General features: G+C 39.7%; 1 protein-coding gene across 1 annotated transcript in view; it reads right to left on the bottom strand.

Annotated features, from left to right (window-relative positions):
* HBP1 (HMG-box transcription factor 1) overlaps positions 1 to 23,855 on the bottom strand; it is a 38,837-nt gene extending 14,982 nt beyond the window's left edge. The window contains exons 1-6 of the mRNA XM_036246540.1: positions 23,795 to 23,855; positions 12,093 to 12,276; positions 9,471 to 9,699; positions 5,838 to 5,976; positions 5,365 to 5,476; positions 5,164 to 5,276 (exon numbers count right to left, since the gene is read on the bottom strand). Coding sequence (XP_036102433.1) covers positions 5,164 to 5,276; positions 5,365 to 5,476; positions 5,838 to 5,976; positions 9,471 to 9,699; positions 12,093 to 12,276; positions 23,795 to 23,809 — 792 coding nt within the window. The 5' untranslated portion in view covers positions 23,810 to 23,855. The remainder of the gene's footprint in view (positions 1 to 5,163; positions 5,277 to 5,364; positions 5,477 to 5,837; positions 5,977 to 9,470; positions 9,700 to 12,092; positions 12,277 to 23,794) is intronic.
* Between the last annotated feature and the right edge of the window lie 629 nt (positions 23,856 to 24,484).

Below are 24,484 nucleotides of genomic sequence, written 5' to 3'. Positions count from 1 at the left end.
AAACAAGACAGGATCTCTGTCTTTATGGATCTTTTGACCCCGTAGTAAAGAAATGTACATGTATAAATCACTACAATATAAGGCAGACTGGAATAAGCATTTTAATTCAAGTCTAAATAATGCTAATGCAGATTAATTCCAAAAGAGATCAGGGGGGCTTTCAATTCCCCTTTGAACTGGAATTTAAAAGAATGAAATTTAGGAAGGTAGAACATGCCTTACACCAGGAACAGTGGTAACTAACAACTGCTTTGGGGAATGCTAAGTATTTGCTAAAACTGCAAGATGAATTCAGAGTTAGGGCAAGTAAGACTGAAAAGGAGGGGCCAGTTAGTAAGTAAAAGGTCTCAGAGATAGGCAAAGTGCTTCAACTTTCCTTTGAGAGGGTATTGGGAAGTAAATAAAAGTATTTTTATTAATCTGATTGTCCATTTTAAAGTGATGATAAAGACCACAGTATAAAAATTACCTCTAATAGTCAATTTATTTTAAAATATAATGAGAGAAGCCCATCACAGTCTTGAATTGACAAGTACAGTGGTAGTAGAACCAAGCTAAACTTAAATTCAACAAGTATTTATGGAGCATTTAGTACATGCCAGGTACTAGGCTCTGAAAATACAAGCATTAACAACACACGACCCTTACCCTTAAATTCACAGAAAAACAAGAGACAGACATGCCAACACCTAGCTATACTATCCAATTATTATTACACTAATGCACGAACAAAGTACAGAATGGAAGAGAAGGATGACTATAAAACTCTTTAATAGAATTGATAACTAAATATGAAGAGTAGGGGAAGAAAGGGAATAGTCAACTTCCTGGTTTTGAATTTGGCAATCAAGAAGGATAACTATACCTTTATAAGAATGGAGTTGAAAAGTAGGCCAGGAAGGGGAATTTAAAAAGGTGAATCCAGTTTTGGCTATACTAATACTGAGTTTGAAGAAGTGATTGATATTCATGTACAAATGATTAACATGCAGTTGGAGCCCTGGCCGGTTTGGCTCAGCAGTTAGAGCGTCGGCCTGCGGTCCTGAGAGACCCGGGTTCGGTTCCCGCTAAGGGCATGTACCTCGGTTGCAGTTTGTCCCCGGCCCTCGTCGGTTGTGCGGGTGGCAACCACTCGATGTGTTCCTTTCACATCAATGTTTCTCTCTCTCTCTCTCTCTGTTCCTCTTTCTCCCTCCCACTCTACCTGAACAAAAAATGTCCTCCGGTGAGGATAAAAAAACAAACAAAAAAAAAAACCATGCAGTTGGAAACAATCAGTTGAAAGCTATAGACATATATTTGCAAATAACTGAATTACAGAATCCTCTAATTCTTGGAGCTACACGACTTTAAAACTAATCCAATCCCATTTTACAGATCATGGAGGCCAATGCCTAGTAGGGTTAACAATCTGCCCAAGGTCAGCCACACAATAGTTACTGGAAGATCTGGAAAGAGAGCCCAGGTTTCCTAACTCCAAGTCTAGAGTGCTTTCCACAGGCCACAAGGAGGTTGTGCTGACATTATCAGCAGAGAGGAACTGGTTAAGAGAGAGAACAGGAGCAGAACCTTGCTTACATTCAACATTATGGGCAGACAAGCCACCAGCCAAAAATAATGAGACAGTAAAGAGAATCAGAGGACTTCCATGCTACACAGATCAAGACAATCTTAGGAACTAGTCCACACTGTCAGATGTTACAGAGATGTCAAAAAGAACAAGTAGAAGCCTTTCTAGAGCTCAGAATAAAGCTAATAACCTTTGAGATAACTGTAATAGAATGGTACAGGCCAAAGTCAGACGATGGCCATCTTCACTACACTGAAGAGGAGGAAACTGAAGGCAGCCATGTCAGGACTAATTTTCTCAAGAAACTCAATAGCGGGCCCTGGCCGGGTTTGCTCAGTGGTTAGAGCATCGGCCTGAGGTCCAGAGATACCTGGGTTTGGTTCCCACTAAGGGCACGTACCTCAGTTGCGGTTTGTCCCCGGCCCTGGTTGGGTCGTGTGGGAGGCAGCCACTCGATGTGTCCCTTTCACGTCGATGTTTCTCTCTCTCTCTCCCTCCCACTCTACTATCTGAATAAAAAACAGAAAAATGTCCTTGGGTGAGGATAAAAAAAAAAAAAGAAACTCAATAGCGGGATAACAAGGTCAAACAGGAATTTTAAACAAGCACAATTCATCCATATGCCCAATTTTTCTGCCTGCAGTGAAGATTTCGGAGAAATTAAAGGTTTCAAAGACAAATGTTGTCAACCAATACTTATCCTATTGTTGCCCACTATTACTTTTGCTTATCAACTTAGAAAATGCCAGTGTTTTGTTTCTGTTTTTCCAACTAGGTGACAAAAAAATTTTAATTGAGAAAATATAGTCTTTTCAAAAAATTGTATTGGGACACCCATATATCTATATGCAAAAAAAATTTAAAAAGTGAATTTTGCCCTTTACCAAACACCATATACAAATATTACTCAAGAGGCAGCTGATTGATAATTCTTTCTCACATCCATGTTTGTATCTCCCTTTCCCTTCCTCTCTCTAAATAATCAATTAAAACATTAAAAATAAATAAATAAATAAATAAAACAGTCAGGCTGGTGTGGCTCAGAGGTTGAGCATTGACCCGTGTACCGAGAGGTTGCCAGTTCGATTCCCAGTCAGGGCACATGCCCAGGTTGTGGGGCTGATCCCCAGCGGGGGGCATGCAGGAGGCAGACAACCACATCGACCCTGGACCAGAGTCCCAGGTTCAGTTCCCACTAAGAGCACATACCTCAGTTGTAGTTTGTCCCCGGCCCTAGCTGGGGTTGTGCAGGTAGCAACCAATCGATGTGTGTCTCTCACGTCAATGTTTCTCTCTCTCTCTTCCACTCCCTCTCTCCTTTCTGCTCTGACGATAAATGCAAAAATATCCTCGGGTGAGGAAAAAATAAAATAAAATAAAAACCTAAATGTAAGATCTACAACTATAAAAATTCTTAGGAGAAAACATAGGTGTATATTTTCATGACCTGAGTTAGGCAACAGTTTCTTATAGATGAAATCTAAAGCACAAGTAACCAAAGGAACAAATATATTGCACTTCATCAAAATAAAAATCTTTTGTGCGTTCAAAGGACACCATCAAGAAAGTGATGCTCCATCCCCAGTAGGGGGTGTGCAAGAGGCAGCTGATTGATAATTCTTTCTCACATCCATGTTTCTATCTCACTTTCCCTTCCTCTCTCTAAATAAGCAATTAAAACATTAAAAATAAATAAATAAAACAGTCCGGCTGGTGTGGCTCAGAGGTTGAGCATTGACCCGTGTACCAAGAGGTCGCCAGTTCGATTCCCAGTCAGGGCACATGCCCAGGTTGTGGGGCTGATCCCCAACAGGGGGCATGCAGGAGGCAGACAATCAGTGTTTTTTCTCATTGATGTTTCTATCTCTCTCTCCCTCTCCCTTCCTCTCTCTCTCTAAAAAGCAATAAAAAAAAATAGTAATAATCAAAATTTTTTTTTTAAATGTGAAAATGATTATTTAATTGATTATTCTCCCATGAATAGGAGAAAATATTTGCAAATTTCATATCTGATAAGCTATACTTTCTAGAACCTATTAAGAACACAACTCAGTAATAAAAGAATAATTCAATTTGAATATGGGGACATGATTTGAAATAGATGTTTCTCTAAAGCACATGGAAATATGCTCATCATCATTTGTCATTAAGGAAATGCAAATCAAGTAAGGAACAGATATCACTTTATGCACACTTAAAATGGCTTTTGAGTGAAACAGAAGTTAAGTGTAGATGAGGATGTGGAAATATTAAAACTTTCATGTATTACTGGTAGGAAATATAAAATGGAGCATTCACTATGGAAAACTTTTTGGAAGTTCCTCAAAATGTTAAACATGAAGTTACCATATGACCCAGTAATCCCACTCCTATGTAAGTAACAAGAGAAATAAAAACATACGATCACTCCAAAGCTTGTACAGGAAGATTCATAGCAGCATTTTTCCTAACAGCCAAAGAGTGAAAACAACCCAAACGTCTTTTAGCTGAATGAATAAATAAATCCAGTACATCCATGTAGAATATTATTCAGCCATAAAAAGAACATCATTCTTATATACGTCATGACATAAACAAACCTTGAGAACAATACACTAAGTGAAAGAAGCCAGTACACAAACTGTCCAGTATAGGCAAATCCACAGATACTGAAAGATTTGTGATTGCCAGGGTCTAGGGAAAGGGAAGAAATAGGGAATGATCTCTTATGCTTAAGAAGCTTCTCTTTGAATCTGCACTATAACTCAATAAAATATAATTAAAAACTTGAAAGAAAATGCCAGTGTTTTCATGGAGTCACTCAAAAAGCATGTTAATATAATCAGTTCTTGATTATCCATAGGGGAATTACCCACTATGTTACCAAATAAAAAGTTTTGGTTCATTCATTCATTTTTTCTTTCTTTCATTCTTTCTTTCTTACTTCACCCAAGGATATGCTTATTGATTTTTGAGAGAGGAGAAATGGGGGGCAGGCGGAGAGAAAAAAAAAATCAATGTGAGAGAACATTGCTTGGTTGCCTTCCATTAGTGCCCTAACAGGGAATTGAACCCGCAACCTTTCAGTATACTGGACAATGCTCCAACCAACTGACCCACATGGCCAGAGTTCATTTATTTTATTATTATTTTGTTGTTAACTGGCACCTGAGGATATTTTCCATTGATTTTTTTTTTTTTTTAGATAGAGTGGAAGGAAGGGGTGGGGGATGAGAGAGAGAGACACATCGATTGGTTGCCTCCCACATGACCCCAACCAGGGCTAGGGATTGAACCTGCAACCTAGGTACGTACCCTTGACAGGGAATCGAACCTGCCACCCTTCAGTCCGCAGGCCAATACTCTAACTGCTGAGCAAAATCGGCCAGGGTGAGGGATCATGTATTTTTAATGCCAGTTTAGTTTTCCCCATCTCAGGAAGCATATTTACAAAGGTAAACCTAAATCCAAACCAGCCTCTCCATCAGGCTAAGCAACAATAAGTAGTCATATAACCACTACCCACAATGTATAAAAGTAAATGAAGGATACTCCTAGAGAATAATAAGGATTGTTTCATTTTGAAAGATTTTTTTTAGGAATTTTAAATCAACCTTATGAGTGCCAATTTGGAGATCTTCCTCATTATCACAGCCTTCAGTTCTAGCAAAATCTTCAACATCTTGCCATTCCTTATTGCTTCCCTTATGAAAGCATAGTCGTGTGCCTAAAGTTTAAGTAAAAAACAAGTATTAGTTATGTGATAGTGTGCTACACAACTAAGCTGTAACAAATTCAAGTATTTTCTTCTTTACCTTTCAAAAAACAGTGCCAAGCAGTTGAGGGCCAGGAATTGCACCATCCCAAATCATCATCATCTGAGAGGGAGGACATGCAGAAAATGCCAGATTCTGACTCACTATTTGCCTGTGAAGAATACCATTATAAACTTTTTTTTATTTTTAAATATATCTTCTCGTTATCTGCCTCCACCTCAAGCTTTCAGGTTCTCCTTACTAGGGGTTAATTAATCATTCTAACCTTGGAAAAAAACATACCTTTGAAAATTGAAGTTTTTGAAAGTTTTAGTTAAATATGTGATTGTAACAAACTTTCCTAACAGTTAATAGAACTGTATATAAAATCGAATCCAGATCACTAGTAGAACAATGAGACATAACTATTTTCATCTGTATGTGCTTCAAAAGACTATTTTAGAGAGGAAAAGTCAATATATTACAACTATTGTGCAAATTTTGCAAAAGTTTAATCTCATAAATAAACTCACCCTTTCATGTCTGACTGGTGTTTCCTCCTTCCAGTGGTGAGGGAAGGCTGGCTCGCTCTTAGAAGAAGAGGATACTGGTGGAGGGCGTGCATAGGAATGTAAACTTTTGCTAGTAGCTATGATGTGGACAGGAGATGATCTAAAATAAAGAAGCAGTTTTAATCATAAAGCACAGGTCCTTAAAGCAGATCTTTCCTTTTCATGAAAAAACAAAAAAACCTTTATATTTGAAATGCCAATGTTAATATATATAAAACACCTATGGAAAACACTAGTAAAGAAATCAAGATTATATTTATAGCCCGACCAGTGTGGCTCAGTGGTTGAGCGTTGACCCCATGCATCAAGAGGTCACCGGTTTCATTCCTGGTCACACATGCCCAGGTTGTGGGCCGAATCCCCAGTGGGGGACATGCAGGAGGCGGCCAATCAATGCTCTCTCGTCATTGTTTCTCTCTCTCTCTTCTTCTGTGTTCCTCTCTCTCTGTCTAAAACCAATAAAGAAAAAAAGTAAAAAAGTGTCCCTTAACTCAACTTCTTACCCAAGCCCTCCTCATACATTTCAAAGTTTTTTCTTATAGTTGACAATGTCTTTTAAATTGCTATTTCATTTATTCATTTATTTTTATATCAACAAATACATATCAATGTGAACATTTTCATTCATGAATAATAACTCTTGTGCTGGGCTCCCTATCCAGTTCTTTCTTCTACTTTGATGTAGTCAGTAAGTCTTAGTATGAGTGAATCTATGCTTAACACTGAACTCTTTATCTACCAACCAACTTTCACTAGGCAGATAAAATGAACCACCTTAAGCTTAAATGTTTCAACTTTTAACAGCAGAAAACAGCCTACTTGCAACTAAACACTCTTTTTTTGTTTTCTAATACAAACTTGTTGAAAAGCATCTACACGTAAGGGCTAATTGTTTTCCCCCAGGATCACCTTTTATTTATTTATTTTTATTATTATTTTTATTGGTTAACCCTTACCCGAGGATATTTTTCCAGTGATTTTTTTAGATAGAGTGGGAGGAAAGGAAGGGGTGTGCGGGGGGAGAAAGAGAGAGAGATAGACAGACAGACGGACAGAAACATTAAATGTGAGAGACACACACTGATTGGCTGCTTCCCACACGACCCAGACTAGGGCCAGGGATCGAACCTGCAACCAGGTATATGTGCCTTTGACTGGGAATAGAACCCTCAACCTTTCAATCCCACAACCCAGGTATGTGCCCTTGTCTGGGAATAGAACCCTCGACCCTTTAGTCCATAGGCTGACACTCTTAACTGCTGAGCCAAACTGGCCAGGGCACGATCACCTTTTAACCCCCTTCCCCACTTTTCCCCTCTAAAGTCTCTCTACCAGGCAGTGCTCCTTTTAGAGTACTTATGCTCCCAAGAATATACTAAGATCCTCCCCCCACAAACAGTTCAGCTATTCACAGAAGTAATGGTAGAAAGCAAACCTATAAAGGATGACCAGTAATGTGTACTGACACGGGAGTTTGGAAAGCAGCAGAAAGGAAGACATATGGATAGATCTGTCTGAAACTCCCAAATCAGAACAATTCTCTGAGATGCCAAACAGGGGTGTGATCCTTAACAGAAAAAGTTTATGCATGTCTGTCTATACTGACCTCCTTTTTAAATTTTTTTTTTAATCCTCACCTGAGGGCATTATTCCATTTATTTTCAGACAGAGTGGGAAGGAGGGAGGAGGGGAGAGAGAGAGAAACATCGATGTGAGAGATCTATCGATTGGTTGCCTCCGGACAGACCCCCCAACCAGGGCAGGGGATTGAACCACAACTGTGGTAAGTGCCATTGACCAGAATTGAACCCGCAATTCTTTGGCCGGCAGGCCGACGCTCCAGCCGCTGAGCCAAACCAACCAGGGCAGCATGGACTTTATTATTAATCTTCATGAGTTTGTGCTAGAAAATTAAAAGTATTATCTCTAAACTAGAAAGAGGGGGAAAAGAAAGTCCAATAGTAAAACCCAGGTTGGTTTGTTTTTTAAATGTAAAAGATTTTTAGCTTTTTGACTATTAAGATTATAATGAAAACTGGGACTGTAAGGAAGAAATACTCTAAAAGGAAAGTTTTTTTTCTTGTGGAAATTTTCATGGAATTAAACCTAAGTTAACTGCAATGAATGTGCTCTAATCAAGACGAATATCCTGATGAATAGAGGAAAAGCAGCATAATTTAATGAGCTGTTAAGAAAACCAGGTTTGCCCTGGCCGGTTTGGCTCAGCGGTTGGAGCGCCGGCCTGCGGTACAGAGAGACCCGGGTTCGGTTCCCGCTAAGGGCATGTACCTCGGTTGCAGTTTGTCCCCGGCCCTGGTTGGTCGTGCGGGTGGCAGCCACTCGATGTGTCCCTTCACATCGATGTTTCTCTCTCTCTCTCTCTTCCTCTCTCTCCCTCTCGCTCTATCTGAACAAAAAATGGAAAAATGTCCTCGGGTGAGGATAAAAAACAAAAAAGAAAACCAGGTTTCACACCTATAAAGTTTATTCTTTAGCAGAGAATTATACTAACTTAAGAGCACTTATCAAAATTGAGTTATTTCTACATCAATCACCTAGAATGAACTGTGGTCTATCCACCCACATGAGTACAAATCTGGGCATTTCTCCCCTCTATAAACTATCTTATTTATCTGTGCCTTTTTACATAATTTTATGACTTGGGGGATAATTAATAAAATATTATTCACTTATGTCTCTCTAGGAATACTGCTTGAAAGCTTCTGTAATTTCATAACACAATAACTCATTTTCTTAAACTATAGTCTGGGTATATGAAACAGCGGTTTTCACCAGTGGGAGTCCACTTTTATAAATTGAAGATTTTAAAATTAGTTAAGTTTATTATTAGCAAACAGATAAATAACACAAGGCCACATACACTGGACGAAAATAAACCTAGACAAAACAGAAACTGAACTTAAGGTTGATAAAAGCTTTAAAATGTAATGTTTATTATAATTATAGTTCTTTGAACTACAATTTTCATTTCAGTAAGAAGAAATATAGCATAATGAACCATTTTAAGAAGAAATATAGCATAATGAAATATTTCATGGTCTGATTTATTTTCTAGTGACTTTAAAACATTTACAAATATTCTTCACTCTGCTGTTTTCATACCACTTTTAGCTAATTCTCAGATTATGAAATTATGTTACTGAGTAAAATAGTTCTTTGATCTTTATAAGAAAAGAACCTTAATTCTAATGAGTTCATTTAAATCCTATTTAAGTAAACCATTCATTAAATGGTCAATAGCATTACTTTTTTTTTTTTTTTTTATCCTCACCCAAGGACATTTTTCGATATTTTGTTCAGATAGAGTGAGAGGGAGAGAGAGAGAAACATCGACGTGAAAGCGACACATCGAGTGGTTGCCACCCACACGACCCAACCAGGGCTGGGGACAAACTGCAACCGAGGTACATGTCCTTAGCGGGAACCGAACCCGGGTCTCTCCGCACCGCAGGCCGACGCTCTAACCACTGAGCCAAACCGGCCAGGGCAACAGCATTACTTTTAAAACAGAAAAAAATAATAGGTATTTGTAACGACAGAAGTTTTCAGTAAAAATAGAGACAGTGTTCTTACCTGTTGTAAAACGAGCACTGCATAAGTGGGCTTTGTGGACTGGTGGCAATATTTGCTAATTCTGTTAGCCAATCCACCTCATTTTCACGGAAAGTATTTTCTGATATGTCTGAGGTATTTTGGTTCCAAGATGGTCTTGGATATTCTTGATGTGAAACATCTGAACTTAGCTGATATATGGCAGATTGAGTAGGATCACTCTGAACAGCCTGTAGTTCAGGAAGGTCATCTACAAATACACACTCAAAATTAGAAAAAGGAAATTACTAATACAGGGGCAATACTATAATTACAGTAGGAAAAGAAGTCCTCAAATTTAGCTAATTAATTTTATGAGGAAAAGTACAAGTTCAAAATGCTTTTTGTTTTTTGGTATGGAACAAGTTTCAATTTTTTAAAAATGACAGTACATTAAGGGTCAACAAAGCTTAGTAGAAAAGTGAATCCAACAAATGTAAATGTACTAATACTTCACCATCTAAAACATGTTCATAGACCAGAAAAACAAGATTTGTGTTTCCTGATTTTTTTCTCCCAGTTTTTTATACTTCACCGAGTAGTAATCTATATACTATTGAGACATTGTTATATGAACACATTAATGAGAAAAAAGGCATTTTATGTGTGCATATATATGTACTTACTTTTCACATACATTTATTAACCTGTTATACAAGATTACTGCAATAATGAAAACAATTTTCAAAGATAAGACAAAAATCATATTATAAATTTTTAGGTACCATTTATTCAATTTTATATATGCCAAATTATTTCTTTTTACTGAGAAATTCTGAGCTCAGGAATATTTATTGGTTATTTTTCCTGTAAATGTGTTCCTAAAAGGTACTTCATGATATACTTATATACTTTTACTCCCCAAGACAGAAGACTAGAAATACTACCCAAGTACTACTCAGGTACACACCAAGGCTATGAACACTATAAGAAATCCTAAAAAATTTAATTCTAAACTACTGAGTAAAATACATATATACACACACATATAAAGGGGGGAAAAACATTTGGCAGGCCTTAAAAAAAATCTCTATGAAACACACATCTACACACTCTACAGATCTATTGGTTCCCTCCAATACATGTCAAGAAACTGTTCTAGTCTTAAGAGTTCTCCTAAACTGTCACTATAAATGTACTTACACATAATTCCTATCTAGGCAAATATCCCAGAATAGCCTACTAAAACTAAAATAGCTTACTTATAAGTACTGACTCAGGATATTCATTCACAAAACTGAGCTCAAGGTTATCTCCCCCTTCACCAAGCAGCCAAAATATCATACCAATTTGAGGTAATTCCACCCTATAATTGTCATGCTGGTATAGCTACTTCCTTTCCCTCATTGCCAACATCCTTCTTTGGCCATCAGTTTTTTTTTTCCTTTTTTTTTTTACACTATAAAGAGTTCATTTCTGTCTTTGAAGTTCAGGAAATTAAACATAAACTTAAAGTTTTTAAACAAGTCATTTTGGATGGTACTAATTTTTGAGTCTCCCTGGGCCCCAAGTTCCTGATCTTTCTGAAAACTAAAATGTGGTGGTAGAGTCCTGGCCAGTGTGGCTCAGTTGGTTAGATATCATCCTGTGCACCAAAAAATTGCTGGTTTGATTCCCCATCAGGGCACATGCCCAGGTTTCCAGCTCCATCCCCAGCAGATGGCATGCAGGAGGCAACCAATCAATGTTTTGCTCTCACACTGATGTTTGTTACTCACATCAATGTTTGTCTCTCTACCCCTCATCCTTCCTCTCTCTAAAAATCAATGAAAAAGTCTTTTAAAATAAAAAAAATTAAAATATGATGGTAGAGAATCAATTACCTGATTATAATGGTGTCTTTGCTCAAAAGTAACCACTACTGAATGAATATTAGGGCCCAGCAAACTCTTGTCATTCAAACAGATTATGTCCCAAGACCTACAGGATCTCCAAATTCCTGCACAGCATTCCAGAATATAATCTCCTCTATTTCATCTTTTGTAAAATGAGGGTAATCAAATCTTCTCAGGGTTTTTGTGAACATTAAGGAAAACTACACATTAAATGAGGACAAAGCCAAGTTGAAAAGCTGGGTAGCAAGCCAAGATTACTCACTAGCTGTTTACTATTCAACACCTCAAAGCAATACAATTCAAAATCATACCTCAACAAACCTACACATTTCTACAAGTCACATACCTTGGCAATAGTTCAGCATTAGTGATGACCACAAATGTCTGACCCTCAAGCTTCAAGGATCCACTGTAATTTCCTCCTCATATTAACATGAAGAGTGGCCAAGCACAATTTATTGAGCTCACTGGGATGTTTCAAAAGTAACACCTTTTGAAAAGCCACACAGCAGGGTTTTCCTAAGGTGTTTAATAACCCAATCTTTACCCACAAGTAAGGCAGGTTAGTATAATAATTTGTAAATGGGTCTCTATAATAACCATAACTCAAATTTATACCGGTTATAAGTAATATTTTTAAGCAATGAGAGACCATTGAAAACTAATGTATAAAACTTCACATATTTTTTAGCAGTTCAAAATAGGTTAAAACATGAAAAAATTATCTGAATTTCAGTACGATCCCTAAAAACTTTTTAATTTTGTTTACCAAGCTCCATGTGCTCGTCACAGGAGTTATAGCCGGGGGAGGATGGCAAATTTTCATTACACTGCAGCAACTCCAATGAGTCATTCATTCCTGAAGCTCTCTTGTCCATTACCAGCAGGAGTTTCTGTACTGCATTAGGCATCTGATTTGTCTTCACTTCCCACACCATGTTATGGTGCTCCGACTTTATAAAATAAAAATAATGTAAGGAAAAAAGATCAAATCATGTGATATGGAAATTATATAACTATAAAATTAATCAGAGATATCACAACTTTGTATCTTTAACTTAATATTTGTATCACCATCAAATCCTTTAGACTAAGATGACTCCCTGATATCTTGGCCTACATCCATGTAGTCAACACTAAACTACACCCAAATCCCAAAGGATTAATATCTTGAATTTATAAAAGACCTTTCTTCTAAAGAATAGCTCAGTTTTTTTGATCAAGTATCTCTTTCAGACCCCAATATTGAGACCAACAAAACATTTTTTTTAAACTTGTACAGTCGGCCCTCGTTTATCAGTTAATCAGTTCCAGACTACCGCGATAGAGTGAAGCCGTTAAAGTTGAAGCACGAAGTGGCGAGGGACATTTCTTCAAACTTAAAAGAAAATTAACAAACTTTCCTCAATTAAATTAAAAAAAGACTAAAAGGACATTTTTCTTTCCTTTTTTGTTAATCCTCACCTAAGGATATTTTTCCATTGATTTTTTAGAGGGGAAGGGAGGGAAGGAAAGGGAGAGAAGGGGAGGAGGGGGAGAGAAGAGGAGGAAGGGGGAAGGAAGAGAGAGAGAGATATCAAAACACTGATGTGAGTCCGGCCGGTGTGGTTCAGTGGTTGAGCGTCGACCCTACACCAAGAGGTCGCCGGTTTGATTCCCAGTCAGGACACATGCCCAGGTTGTGGGCCAAATCCCCACTGGGGGGCATGCAGGGGGTGGCCAGTCAATGTTCTCATCAATGTTTCTATTTCTTTCTTCCTCTCCCTTCCTCTCTAAAATCAATAAAGGAAAATAAAATTTAAAAAAACAAACAAACAAACAAACAAAAAAACACTGATGTGAGAGAGACACAGATTGGTTGCCACCTGCTTGACTGATAGGAGAATTGAACCTCCCATGCAGGTATGTGCCTTTGATTAGGAATTGAGCCCATGATCCTTTGGTCTGAGGGCAAATGCTCTAACTGTTGAACCAAACTGGCCAGGGCTGTTTTTTCATTTTTTAAAGGTTCTTTTTATCATCCTCACCCGAGGACCTTTTTCCATTCTTTGTTCAGGTAGAGTGGGAGGGAGAGAGAGGAACAGAGAGAGAGAGAAACATCGATGTGAAAGGGACACATCGAGTGGTCGCCATCCGCACAACCAACCAGGGCCGGGGACAAACTGCAACTGAGGTACATGCCCTCAGCGGAAACCAAACCCGGGTCTCTCCGGACCGCAGGCCGATGCTCTAACCGCTGAGCCAAACCGGCCAGGGCTAAAGGTTCTATTTTAATCTCTCTATTTACTGTGTTCATTATTTTGTTTTCTCTCTTCTGAAAATAAACACGTTTAACACACTTAAAATTATATTCTCTAAAGAACATTTAAGATGAGTTTCTTAAAATGGCCATATATTATACTTCTCATAAAAATAAAAATGTTCTTATGTCTTCTTAATGAGAATTTGGGGCCTAGTCATAATAAAAAAAATACCTGTCCTTCTGAATAGGCTGTTATTTCTAGAAAATTGAATGCTAATCATCGGAGATTTAGCTAACTAAATAGTAAATCTACCTTTATCTCAAAGCCACAAAGTTAACATAAAGAAGAAAATAATGTATGATAACACATCTAAATTTCTCAGGGAAGTCCACCTACTAAATTGTTATGAGAGTAACCTTTGGACATGATCAAATTGGTTATTTAACACAAGTGACAGTAGCAGGAAGATTTCTTGACCTCTCAGGCTCTACTCCATATCTCTTTATAAAAAATGTTATGAGCTTCCCAGCCAGTGTGGCTCAGTGGTTGAGCATCAACCCATGAACCAAGAAGTCGCCAGTTCAATTCTCAGTCAGGGCACATGCCCAGTTTGTGGGTCAAATCCCCAGTGGGGGGCATGCAGGAGACGGCCAACTGATGTTCTCTCTCATCGATGTTTCTATCTCTCTCTCTCTCTCCCTTTCGCGCTCTCTAAAATCAATAAAGAAAAAAAAATTTTTAATGTTCTGAGCTAAGATGAAATACACAAAAATTCTGAAAACATAGTTCTTCCCTCAAAATAAAATACACTGCGCCTGGCTGGTGTGGCTCAATGGATTGAGTGTCGTTCCATGGACTGAGAGGTCCTGGGGTTCAATTCCCAGTCAGGGCATATGCCCAGGTTGCAGGCTCAATCCCTAATAGGGAGGCATGAAGGAGGCAGGCAACTGATGTTTCTCTTTCACACTGATGTTTCTATCTCTCCCTTCCCCTTTAAAAAACAATAAATACATATGAAAATAAAATACATCACTGTTAAAAATAATTAAAAGCACCCAGCCTAGCTAATCAAAATATGCAGTGAAAAGATGTTAAATGTTTAATATTTATACCAGAGCTTTCTAAGTCATGACATACTCACCAAAAATACTGGCAATACTGACAATTATTTTCTTCAAAAGCTTTTTCATAATCTTTTAAATTACGAAACATGTTTTTCTGAGTACAAAATAAGCAATTACCATAGCAAAATTTTTTTAAAACTTAAAAAAAAAAAAAGTAAAATAATTACTTCCAATCCCACCAACCAGATTTGGATACTGTTAACATTTTGATGTATTTATGACATCTCTTTTTCAACGAGATACCCAAGATCAAATTTTTCTTTATATACCTTTTCCTTTTCCTTAACACAAGTTCATAAGCATTTTCCTGTGTCACTTATTTCTTTCAAATATCTATTTTAAATAAATAACATACATGATAACTGGATGTACCAAAATTCACTTATTCCTTATTGCTGAACATGTTTCCAGTTTTTTCACTCTTCTAAATAACACTGCATTTACACTCTTTTTTTTTTTTTTTTTTTTTTAAGTATTTGCTTACATGTACTTATTTCTTTAGGTTCCTACAGACAGATTAATTGGTGGCTGGCAACTAAACATCTTCCTAAGGTTCTTGACACATACAGCCAAACTGCATTTTGCTTTTATTTTCTAATAATCTATTTTGGGTGCTTTCTGCCTGCACGCCTCACAAATGACCCATACCCTGGGCACTGCTTAGAGCCTTACTCAATATCAATGTTATGATGTACTATGGAGTAGTGAAAAGGGCACTGGGTTAGGTGTAAGAAAACATGGGTTTTGATTCCAGCTTGATCTTAGGCATTCACAAGAAATTAATACTCTTCCAGTTTAGTATAACCTATTACATATTGATTAATCAGTCTTATTATATAAAGTGGTCACAGCAAATCTTGTGGAGTATATAAGTTCCTTTGGTAACCACAAGAAATGTGACTAGTAACACAAACTGATTTTAGCAAAAACTGGCCAAATAATGATTCTGAGTCTCCACCTTCTCACTGAGAAAATCAAGCAAACTTAACTTGATCAGTGATTCTCAACCCTTCTGATACATGGAACCACGTGTACTTCCAACAAAATGATACCCAGACCCCACCTTCACAGAATCCGGTTATTTGGTTTGAGGTACAGCCTTGTGCACTGGTTGTTTACTTTTAAAAGAACCCCAGGTGCAGTGTGAGAACAAGTAGGCTAAAAATGATTGCCAAATTACTTTTTACTTAAAAAACAAACATATATTTATTTTTTAACATATACTATATCCAAGACATTAGTTTCAATGTTAGCACTCAACAGTGAATCATGAATCTCAAGGAATCTACTTTAGTAGAAAGATGTAAGTTAATGACCATAGTTCTACAGAGCAGGGCTTTGCTAGAATGGCTAAAAAGGAAGGGAGGTCTCTGAACAAGAGAAACTCACAGGACCAAACACACAATTAACAAAGTACTGGATGAGATGAGAAGGACGTATAATCCACTATTACCAGAAGGTAGGATGGCCTTGTGCATATTATGGTCATGGATACCAAACCTGGAAGGCAGACTGAGATCAGATTCATCAGTCCTAGTGTAGAAAAATTGGTTTGTTTGTTTTTTGTACACAAGAATAAGGACTTTGAAATTAGGCTACCTGAATTTATGTAATCAAAAATTTTATTTACTATGTTGCCTGAACAATTTAGTTAAAATCTTTATGCCTTGTTTATAAAATAGAATACAAGCATCTACCTCATTGGTTGCTGCAAATACTCAGTGAGCCAAGCAATGTAAAAAGCTTACAATAGTGTCCAACACAGAGCAAACCTTTCAAGTAGAGTAGCTAGTTATTATCAGACAATGGGGAACCACTTAAGAGTTTTGAACAGAGGTCTGATATGCTCAGAACTATACTTTAAACATTCTCTTCATGTCTACACAAAATCATAGTGAAAAACTATATGAGTATGCAGGAACATCTACAACAAATATTTAAGGGCAAGTGTATTAAAACAGAATATATTAACATACCCAACTTCTACCCATGTATGCCACCTGCTCCCAGCTTCCTTTGCAAGAGATCTCATAAAAGAAAAGGTAATTTGTAGCATCAGTACAGATTCCTTACTTAGTAATGCCTAAGATATGAGAACTAGTCATGCTTTAAGTTCTTTACATACAGATGTTATCTGCTTAAGTCAGCCCCAGCTTTAACCTTAAACTTGAAAATTTTCTTTTTACCTTTATAATGAAATTCAGAGGTTGTCCTACACATATATGTCCTCAGAGCTATCCTTAGGTATATGAAATAGCGCTGTTCTTGGGATCCACAGAAGCAGTGTTGCAATTTGTCTTCTCCCTCGCTCTGCAGAGCTCTGATTTTCTCATTCTTCCCAGCTAGATTTTTCTCCCATCATCAGGTCCTGCAGTGTCCACCACTTACCATTTACAATACACTAATACCTCCTTGCAACTATCACGTCTTAAGCACCTAGCCTTAGTTATCTACATCCCATCACAATATTCCTTAAATGAAGTTGATGGAAAAAACACATTTTAACTTTAAAACACAGCTACTTACAATAAAAGGGACCAAATGAATACTTGATGAATTTGAGTTCCATGTGTTTATAACTCTCATTGTTACTGGCTATCAAAAGTTAGTCTTGAGATAATGGAGATTTTGCTATTGTAAACCTCAGTAATTGGGAGCCTAGACTTAGTCAACAGACTTGAGTTTCACCCTTGTAGACCATGTCATCTTAAGTAGGTCACTTAACCTCAGACTTGCAGTACCTCTACTTACCTCACAGAGCTAGTGGGAGAATTAAATACATGAATGCCAAAATTCAAACCCATATACAAATGTAAGTTTTTGGCTCTCATTTTTTTGTCAAACCATTTAGGGAAAGCAAGGCCCTTGATATAGTAAAGGAATACCTGAACAGTCCATACTCAAAAATACTCCCTCACATACATTATACCAATGAAGACATTTGTTTTAATAAACAACCTCTTCTTTAAAGTATTTCCTGGTAGAGCTAACCCTATTGTTCATTCATACTTTGCATACGGCTTTGGTATTATAGGATTCACATGTCATCTCTTCACTAGATCACTGATTCTCAAAAGGGAAAAGTAAAATTCTCCAGTAGCTGTACTTTGAAATGTCATATTCAGTATTACAAATTTTCAAAAATTTTTTTATTGATTTTAGGGAGAAAGGAAGGGAAGAAGGGAGGGGGAGGGAGGGAGAGAGAGAGAGACACAGACACAGACACAGACATCGACTAGCCACCTCCTGCATGCCCCCTACTGGGGACCAAGCCCACAACATGGGCATGTGCCCTGACTGGAAATTGAACTGACAACCTCTTGTTGCATGGGTTGATGCTCAACCACTGAGCTACATCAGCCAGGCCAGTATTACAAAATTTTGTTGGGTGGCATTGGGAAGACCCTCCTGCTTTTGTTTAGCAAACATTCAGAAGTACATATCCACAAAATCTTAGATGAGAGGAAGAGCACTGGCCGGTTTGGCTCAGCAGTTAAAGCGTCGGCCCGCAGACCAGGGAGTCCCGGGTTTGGTTCCCGCTAAGGGCACGAACCTCGGGTGCAGTTTGTCCCCGGCCCCAGTTGGGGTCATTTTGGTGGCAACCACTTGATGTGTCTCTCTCACATCAATGTTTCTCTCTCTCTCTCTCTCTCTCTCTCTCTCTCTCTCTCTCTCCCTCCCTTCCTCCCTCCCTCTCTCCCTTTGGCTCCATCTGAAGATAAAGGCAAAAATGTCTTCAGATGAGGAGAAAAAATAAAAATTAAAAAAAAGAGGAGGAAGAGAGGACTAGAAATAACTAAGTCTCAATGAATGAAAAAGGAGGAAACAGATTTTACTAAATGCCTACCTATTCTGTGCAAAGCATTTCCACATAGTTTATCTAATCTTATACAGCCTCAAAAGAGCTCTGTGAACAAAGTATTATTATAGATGAGGACTCTGCCTACTGAGACCATTTTCTTTTTGAAAAAAATGAGAAAAATGACAAAAGATATAGACCAACACAAGCACCTTCAAGCACCTATTCTTCCCTGAATCCTTACTTTTCCATCCTTACTACTGATTTTACAGAAAGGAGCTCCTATATGCCCTCTCCTAATCCTGAAGGACTCTAAACCAAACTCAGATTGTTTGGGAGCAAAGGGTGAAGAGAAGGAAATTTGCAATGAATTTATATCACTAACATGAGAAATGAAGTATTTATTTTTATATGTTTTTATTGATTTTTTTTTAGAGACAAAGGGAGAGAGAGAAGAATCAATGTGAGAAACATCACTGAATTGCCTCCTGCCCACCCTCCACTGGGGATCGAGCCCGCAACCTGGGCATGTGCCTTGACCAGGAATCGAACCAGGACCTCTCAGTCCACAGGGTGACACTCAATCTACTTAGCAGCACCACCCGGGTGAGAAGTGAGGTAAAGTGGATTATGTAATTCCAAGCTAAAAGGAGCCTCCAGCCCTGACCAGTTTGGCTCAGCAGTTGGAGTGTAGGCCTGCAGACCAGAGAGTCCCGGGTTCGGTTCCCGCTAGGGACACATACCAAAAAAAATAAATAAATAAATAAAATAAAAGGAGTCTCCATAACAAACTACATTAAATGCAATTTTCTACACCAAAAGCAGTTCGGGGCCTTAATGCAATTCTTCTGGAGTATTTTCCATGAAATTTGAAACAAAAGATTTAAAGCCCTGGCCAGTTTGGCTCAGCGGTTAGAGCATCGGCCTCGGCCTGTGGCCCAGAGAGACCCGGGTTTGGTTCCCAAGTCACGAACCTTGGTTGCAGTTTGTCCCCAGCCCTGGTTGGTCATGCGGGTGGCAGCCACTCGATGTGTCCCTTTCACATCAATGTTTCTCTCTCTCCCCCCCTTCCTCTCTCTCCCTCCCACTCTATCTGAACAAAAAGAAAAGAAAAATGTCCTCGGGTGAGGATTAAGAAAAAAAAGATTTCAAAGAAATGTTTCTACCATTTGTTTGCCATTGTGCTAAGAAAAAGAAAAAACACATCCAGCCCTGGCCAGTTTGGCCCAATGGTTAGAGCATCGGCCCACAGACCAGAGTGCGGGGTTTAGTTCCTGCTAAGGGCACATATCTCGGTTGGGCAGTGTTTCTCTCTCTCTCTCTCTCTCTCCCACTCTATCTCAAGATAAATGCAAAAAATGGCCTCGGGTGAGGATTAAAAAAAACAAAACAAAAAACACCCAGCAGCGCAGAGGGTGATACTGTTTTGGTAAAATATACTACTATAAAATTTCACTTACTATCTATGTGACTGAAGAATTTAACCTCTATGCCCAGTTTTCTTATTTGTAAATGGGACCAATACCTGTCTGTCTATCATAATAGACATAAAAGATACTGCATCCCACATGCTTACCTGATTCCAAAGCACTCTTCTATCTCATCAGTCACTGCTGCCCAGACCCACTCCTTGCCTTTGCTGGACAGTACCAAATGACATCTATACAAATTCTTTTATTTTTATTTTTTATTTTTTTATCCTCACCTGAGGACATTTTTTGCATTTATCTTCAGTTAGAGAGGGAAGGAGAGAGGGAGGAAGAGAAACATCGATGTGAGAGAGACACATCGACTGGTTGCTACCCACACGACCCCAACTGGGGCTGGAGACAAACCGCAACCAAGATACATGCCCTTAGCGGGAACCGAACACAGGACTCTCCGGTCCGTGGGCCGACACTCTAACCACTGAGCCAAACCAGCCAGGGCTATACAAATTCTTAATTCTGAGCTGATTTGACACAAAATGATGATATCAATGAAGGTAACAGAAAATCCATAATACACCACTACAAGAAGCTATGCACAAACATGTTTAAAAGAGGACTGTCGTCTGGCCAGTGTGGCTCGGTGGTTGAGCATCAACCCGTGCACCAAGAGGTCACCAGTTCGATTCCTGGCCAGGACACATGCCCAGGTCGTGGGGCACGCAGGAGGCGATGTTTCTCTCTCTCTCTCACATTACCTATAACAACTTGTAAAAAACACTTTTCTAAGCTACTATCAATAATTTTAAAAAATTTACAAATATATTAGGAGAAAATTATTTTTCTATTCTCTATGGAAAATAATAGTATAAATTATGATATGAAGCACCAAAGTACATGCAGACCAAAATATGAAGGAATTGGATGTGAGGGCGATCTGGCTGCAACATCTGTCAGACCACTGGTCACCAGCCAGGGCTGAATCGGCTGATCTGGCTGGCTAGGTGGGTGTCCCCCTCTTCCCTAATGATCATGTGTGTCCTTCCCGAAGCTGCACGGTGAAAGAGAACAGAGGTTGACCTTGCCCCCAGAGGAGAGGAGAGGTCTTTGGTCAAGGATATTTAAGTAGCTGCGCTCCCCTGCTAGAACCCCCAAACAAGCTCTCAAAATATGAGGGAATATATTACTGATGTATCAGGCAGTTAACAAGATCATTTTTCCTGAATTTTATGATATATAAGTTTATGTCAGCTTAAAATTTTTTCAATTTGTGATTTATATTTTCATTTTAAGTAAATATTCACTTTCATATTTAAAACATAATGCATGCAAAATACTTGGCATTGTCTCAACATGGTAGTAGCTTCTTATAATTTATGACGGGAAAAAAAAGGTACTGATATCTTCATTTCAAACAGAAATATAAGGCACTAGAGCTTGCAATTCTCCCCTCAGGAAATCATCAGAGCCTAGCAGTTTATTCATTCATTAAGTCCAGGCTATACACCTCCTCTAATGAGCACTTGGATAATGACAAGAGTCCAAAGAAATGAAAATACAATGGAGACCATTCTTTACAGTGACAGTACGATGTCTAAAGCCTGAGAGGTAGGCAACTGTGAAGCATGGAAGACTGTGGAGACAGTTGTGCAGGGACATCCCAGGAGAAGGTAACTTTTGACTAATGTATCTAAAGTGCACCAAGTTTGAGAAGTGAACAAAGGGAAAGGGTTTTCCAGGCAGAAAGAAAAGGTAATGGGCTTGTAAAACTACATAAAATGGACCAGAATGTGAAATCCAATTTTCATTCCATAAATAATGTATTAGTCAAGTTAGAACAAACAGCAGTTTGCTGTATAGTGGCTTCCTCAAAAGTATAAAGTAGCTCAAAAACTTAAGCGTGGATTTAATTCTTTTGAATATAATTCAAATTTCCTTAAAACTTGCCAAATATTCCCAACCCAGCAATAACTGGGTAGTCAAAGAAACTTGAACAGAGATCCTAAGTCTTTTTTTGTGTGTGATTCAATATTTTATTTGTTTTTAAGACACATTTTATTTTTTTACCTTTATTTTTATTATTGACACTATTACAGATGGCCCCCCCCACACACACACTTTGTTCACCTCCACCCAGACCCCAAAACCTTCTTCCCTCTGGTCGTCACCATACTTGTCTGTGTCTATCTGTTCTTTGGCTAATCCTTTCAACACTCTTAGTCAGCAAGGTAAAGCAAAAGACAACAGCAAGAAAAAGAAAAAAAAGAAAAAAAACAAAAGTTCTAGGAATACATTACAAATGCAGATTAAAAGAAATGTTCTTTTTTAGGTTTTAGAGAAGGGAGAGAGAGAGAAACATCCATGTGAGAGACAAACATGGATGGGCTTGCCTCCTGAGCGCCCCCTACCGGATCGAGACCACAACCCGGGCAAGTGCCCTGACCAGTAATTGAAAAGGGACATCTCAGTATAGAGAATTACGCTCAATCCACTGAGCCACACAGGCAGGGCATAAATGTAGATTATTAATAGTAAAACAACAGAAACTATTCACAAATGTTAAAATTATCCTTATTCTCAAAAGTTAACTTTAATTTCAAAACCACCATTTGGAATCATCTGCTACAGATACTTAGCTGGAAATAAGTAAATCTAAAGCACTTCGTCGGAATTGTTGGTAGGACTCTCACAATCCTAGTATACACAATTCCCTTTTTTTCACTCTTCCATTTTATAGCATCAGTGGATCCCTGATCTAAAAACTCCAGAGGTCCTTTTAAAAATGATTCTTCCTGAAAACTTCCTAAGAATGAACTCTAAATACTGTAGAATACACAGAAGCGAGTGAAATCCCCTAGACAGCATACAACGTTTAAACTAAAAACTACAAAAATTCGGCCCCGCGGAAGACTTCGCCTGGATTCTTTTTTGTTTTAATCCGCCTAGGGCAGCAGCATAGGTTGGAAGGCGGAGACTGGAATCGCCTGCCAAGTCTCCGTTCTCGGTCACACAGAGGCAGCGCCCGCAGGTTCACGCCAAGTCCATCCCCCACCCTCTTTCGCCATTCATCGCGTTCCCCTCCCCTCCCCCATCATGTGACCGCAACCTGGACTAGAAGCTTGTTTTTCCCCTCCGCTCAGCTTCACCGCGCAGGCGCCTCGGAGCCCATTCATTCGAACTGCGTAACAATGAGCCCCGGGGCCCTGCGGCTCCGCGAGCTCCCCAGCTAGGCTGGCGCCTCTCTCCCACCCGAAGGAGACGGCGCCTCACTGGGGGTCCCCCATTCTCTGCCGGTCTCTCACCGCGGGTCAACTTCCGCCCCTTCGCCCACACGCGGGGAGTTGAAGTCAAACTTTCCTGGGCTGCCCGGGCGCCGGCTCAGCCCCTTCCCCCGCCCAGGTCCGCCCCATCTCCGAACCAGTTCGGGCCACCCACCTTGCAGCCAGGCTCGGAGCGAAGTCCTCACCGACTCCTCCCTGCCCCCACCCCCGAGACCCCTAGAGCCGCGCAGCCGCGAAGCCCAGGTGAGCTCGCGAGGGGCGCTCGATGGTCCAGTGGGTTTACAATGGGCAGTTACCCGATGGTTAACTGCCCCCACTGTGTGGGCAGCTTTTCGAGGACCAGGAACGTGGACCCAAGCTTTCCCGGCCGTCCGTTCCCTTCCAGATTCTGCCCCTCCCTTCCCCACCCCCACCCATTCCCGAACTGAAAGACAACAAACCCGCCGCGGAGTGCGGGCAGCCCCGGCGCGGGCGGCCCGGGCCGCGACAACACCATCAGCAGCTCACGTAACCTCTCTCCGGCTGATGCCGGCCTCCCGGAGCGCGTTACTGCTCCCGCCACCGCTCTTACTCCTCAACCGAAACTTTCCTACTTACCAAACCCGTCGCCATTACCAAGTCTTTCAAGCTTCGTCTTCCCCCTCCCCTCAACCCCCTAGGGGTTGAGCCTCCTCCCAGCTCTTTCGCCCTCTTACTGGTCTGCAGAACTGCCGTTCAATCCTTCCCCTTTCCCATTGGGTAGTACTGTGGCCCGTCTTAGTGGGCGGGCTTGTATTGACTTTTATGTTGTGTTTACTGGAGGAAATGGCATGTCAGTCACTAGAATGAGCGCTCCGGATTGGATTGCTGCCTAGATTTTGGGGACCCACGCCAAACTTTGCCCCCGAAATGAATTGTGGGTTGGTAGTGTGAGCCTTGCTTCCTACCTCCGGGAGAGGGCACGCGGGAGGAACCAGTTGGACTACATGTCCCAGAGATGCGTGAAGAGCGCAGTCTTGATAGTAAACAAGAGTCATAGGGACACGTGTATCAGCTCATTTGTTTTGGTGTCTGGGACAAAAGGGAGGAGGCGGAGGAAGGGAGTGTTTTAAAGCTTTGGCCTCTTCTTTTACTTTGGTCCTGTCCTAGCCCTCAGAGCAGCCCCCGGCCTCTCACGACACCCATTTTGGCCGTAAACAGCCAAAATGTCTCGCTACTCAAAGTTTGGCAGCAGGCCAAGGTATTGTTTTAGTCCTAGGGAAGGAGATGACTACACACAAGCGGAAGCAGTGCAGCCTCGGGAGGGAC

This window comes from Molossus molossus, unplaced genomic scaffold (genome assembly GCF_014108415.1).
Source record: "Molossus molossus isolate mMolMol1 unplaced genomic scaffold, mMolMol1.p scaffold_m16_p_7, whole genome shotgun sequence".
NCBI classification, from domain to species: domain Eukaryota; kingdom Metazoa; phylum Chordata; class Mammalia; order Chiroptera; family Molossidae; genus Molossus; species Molossus molossus.
Note: the sequence above shows the minus strand (reverse complement) of the source record. Positions and strands in the feature narration are given on the sequence as shown.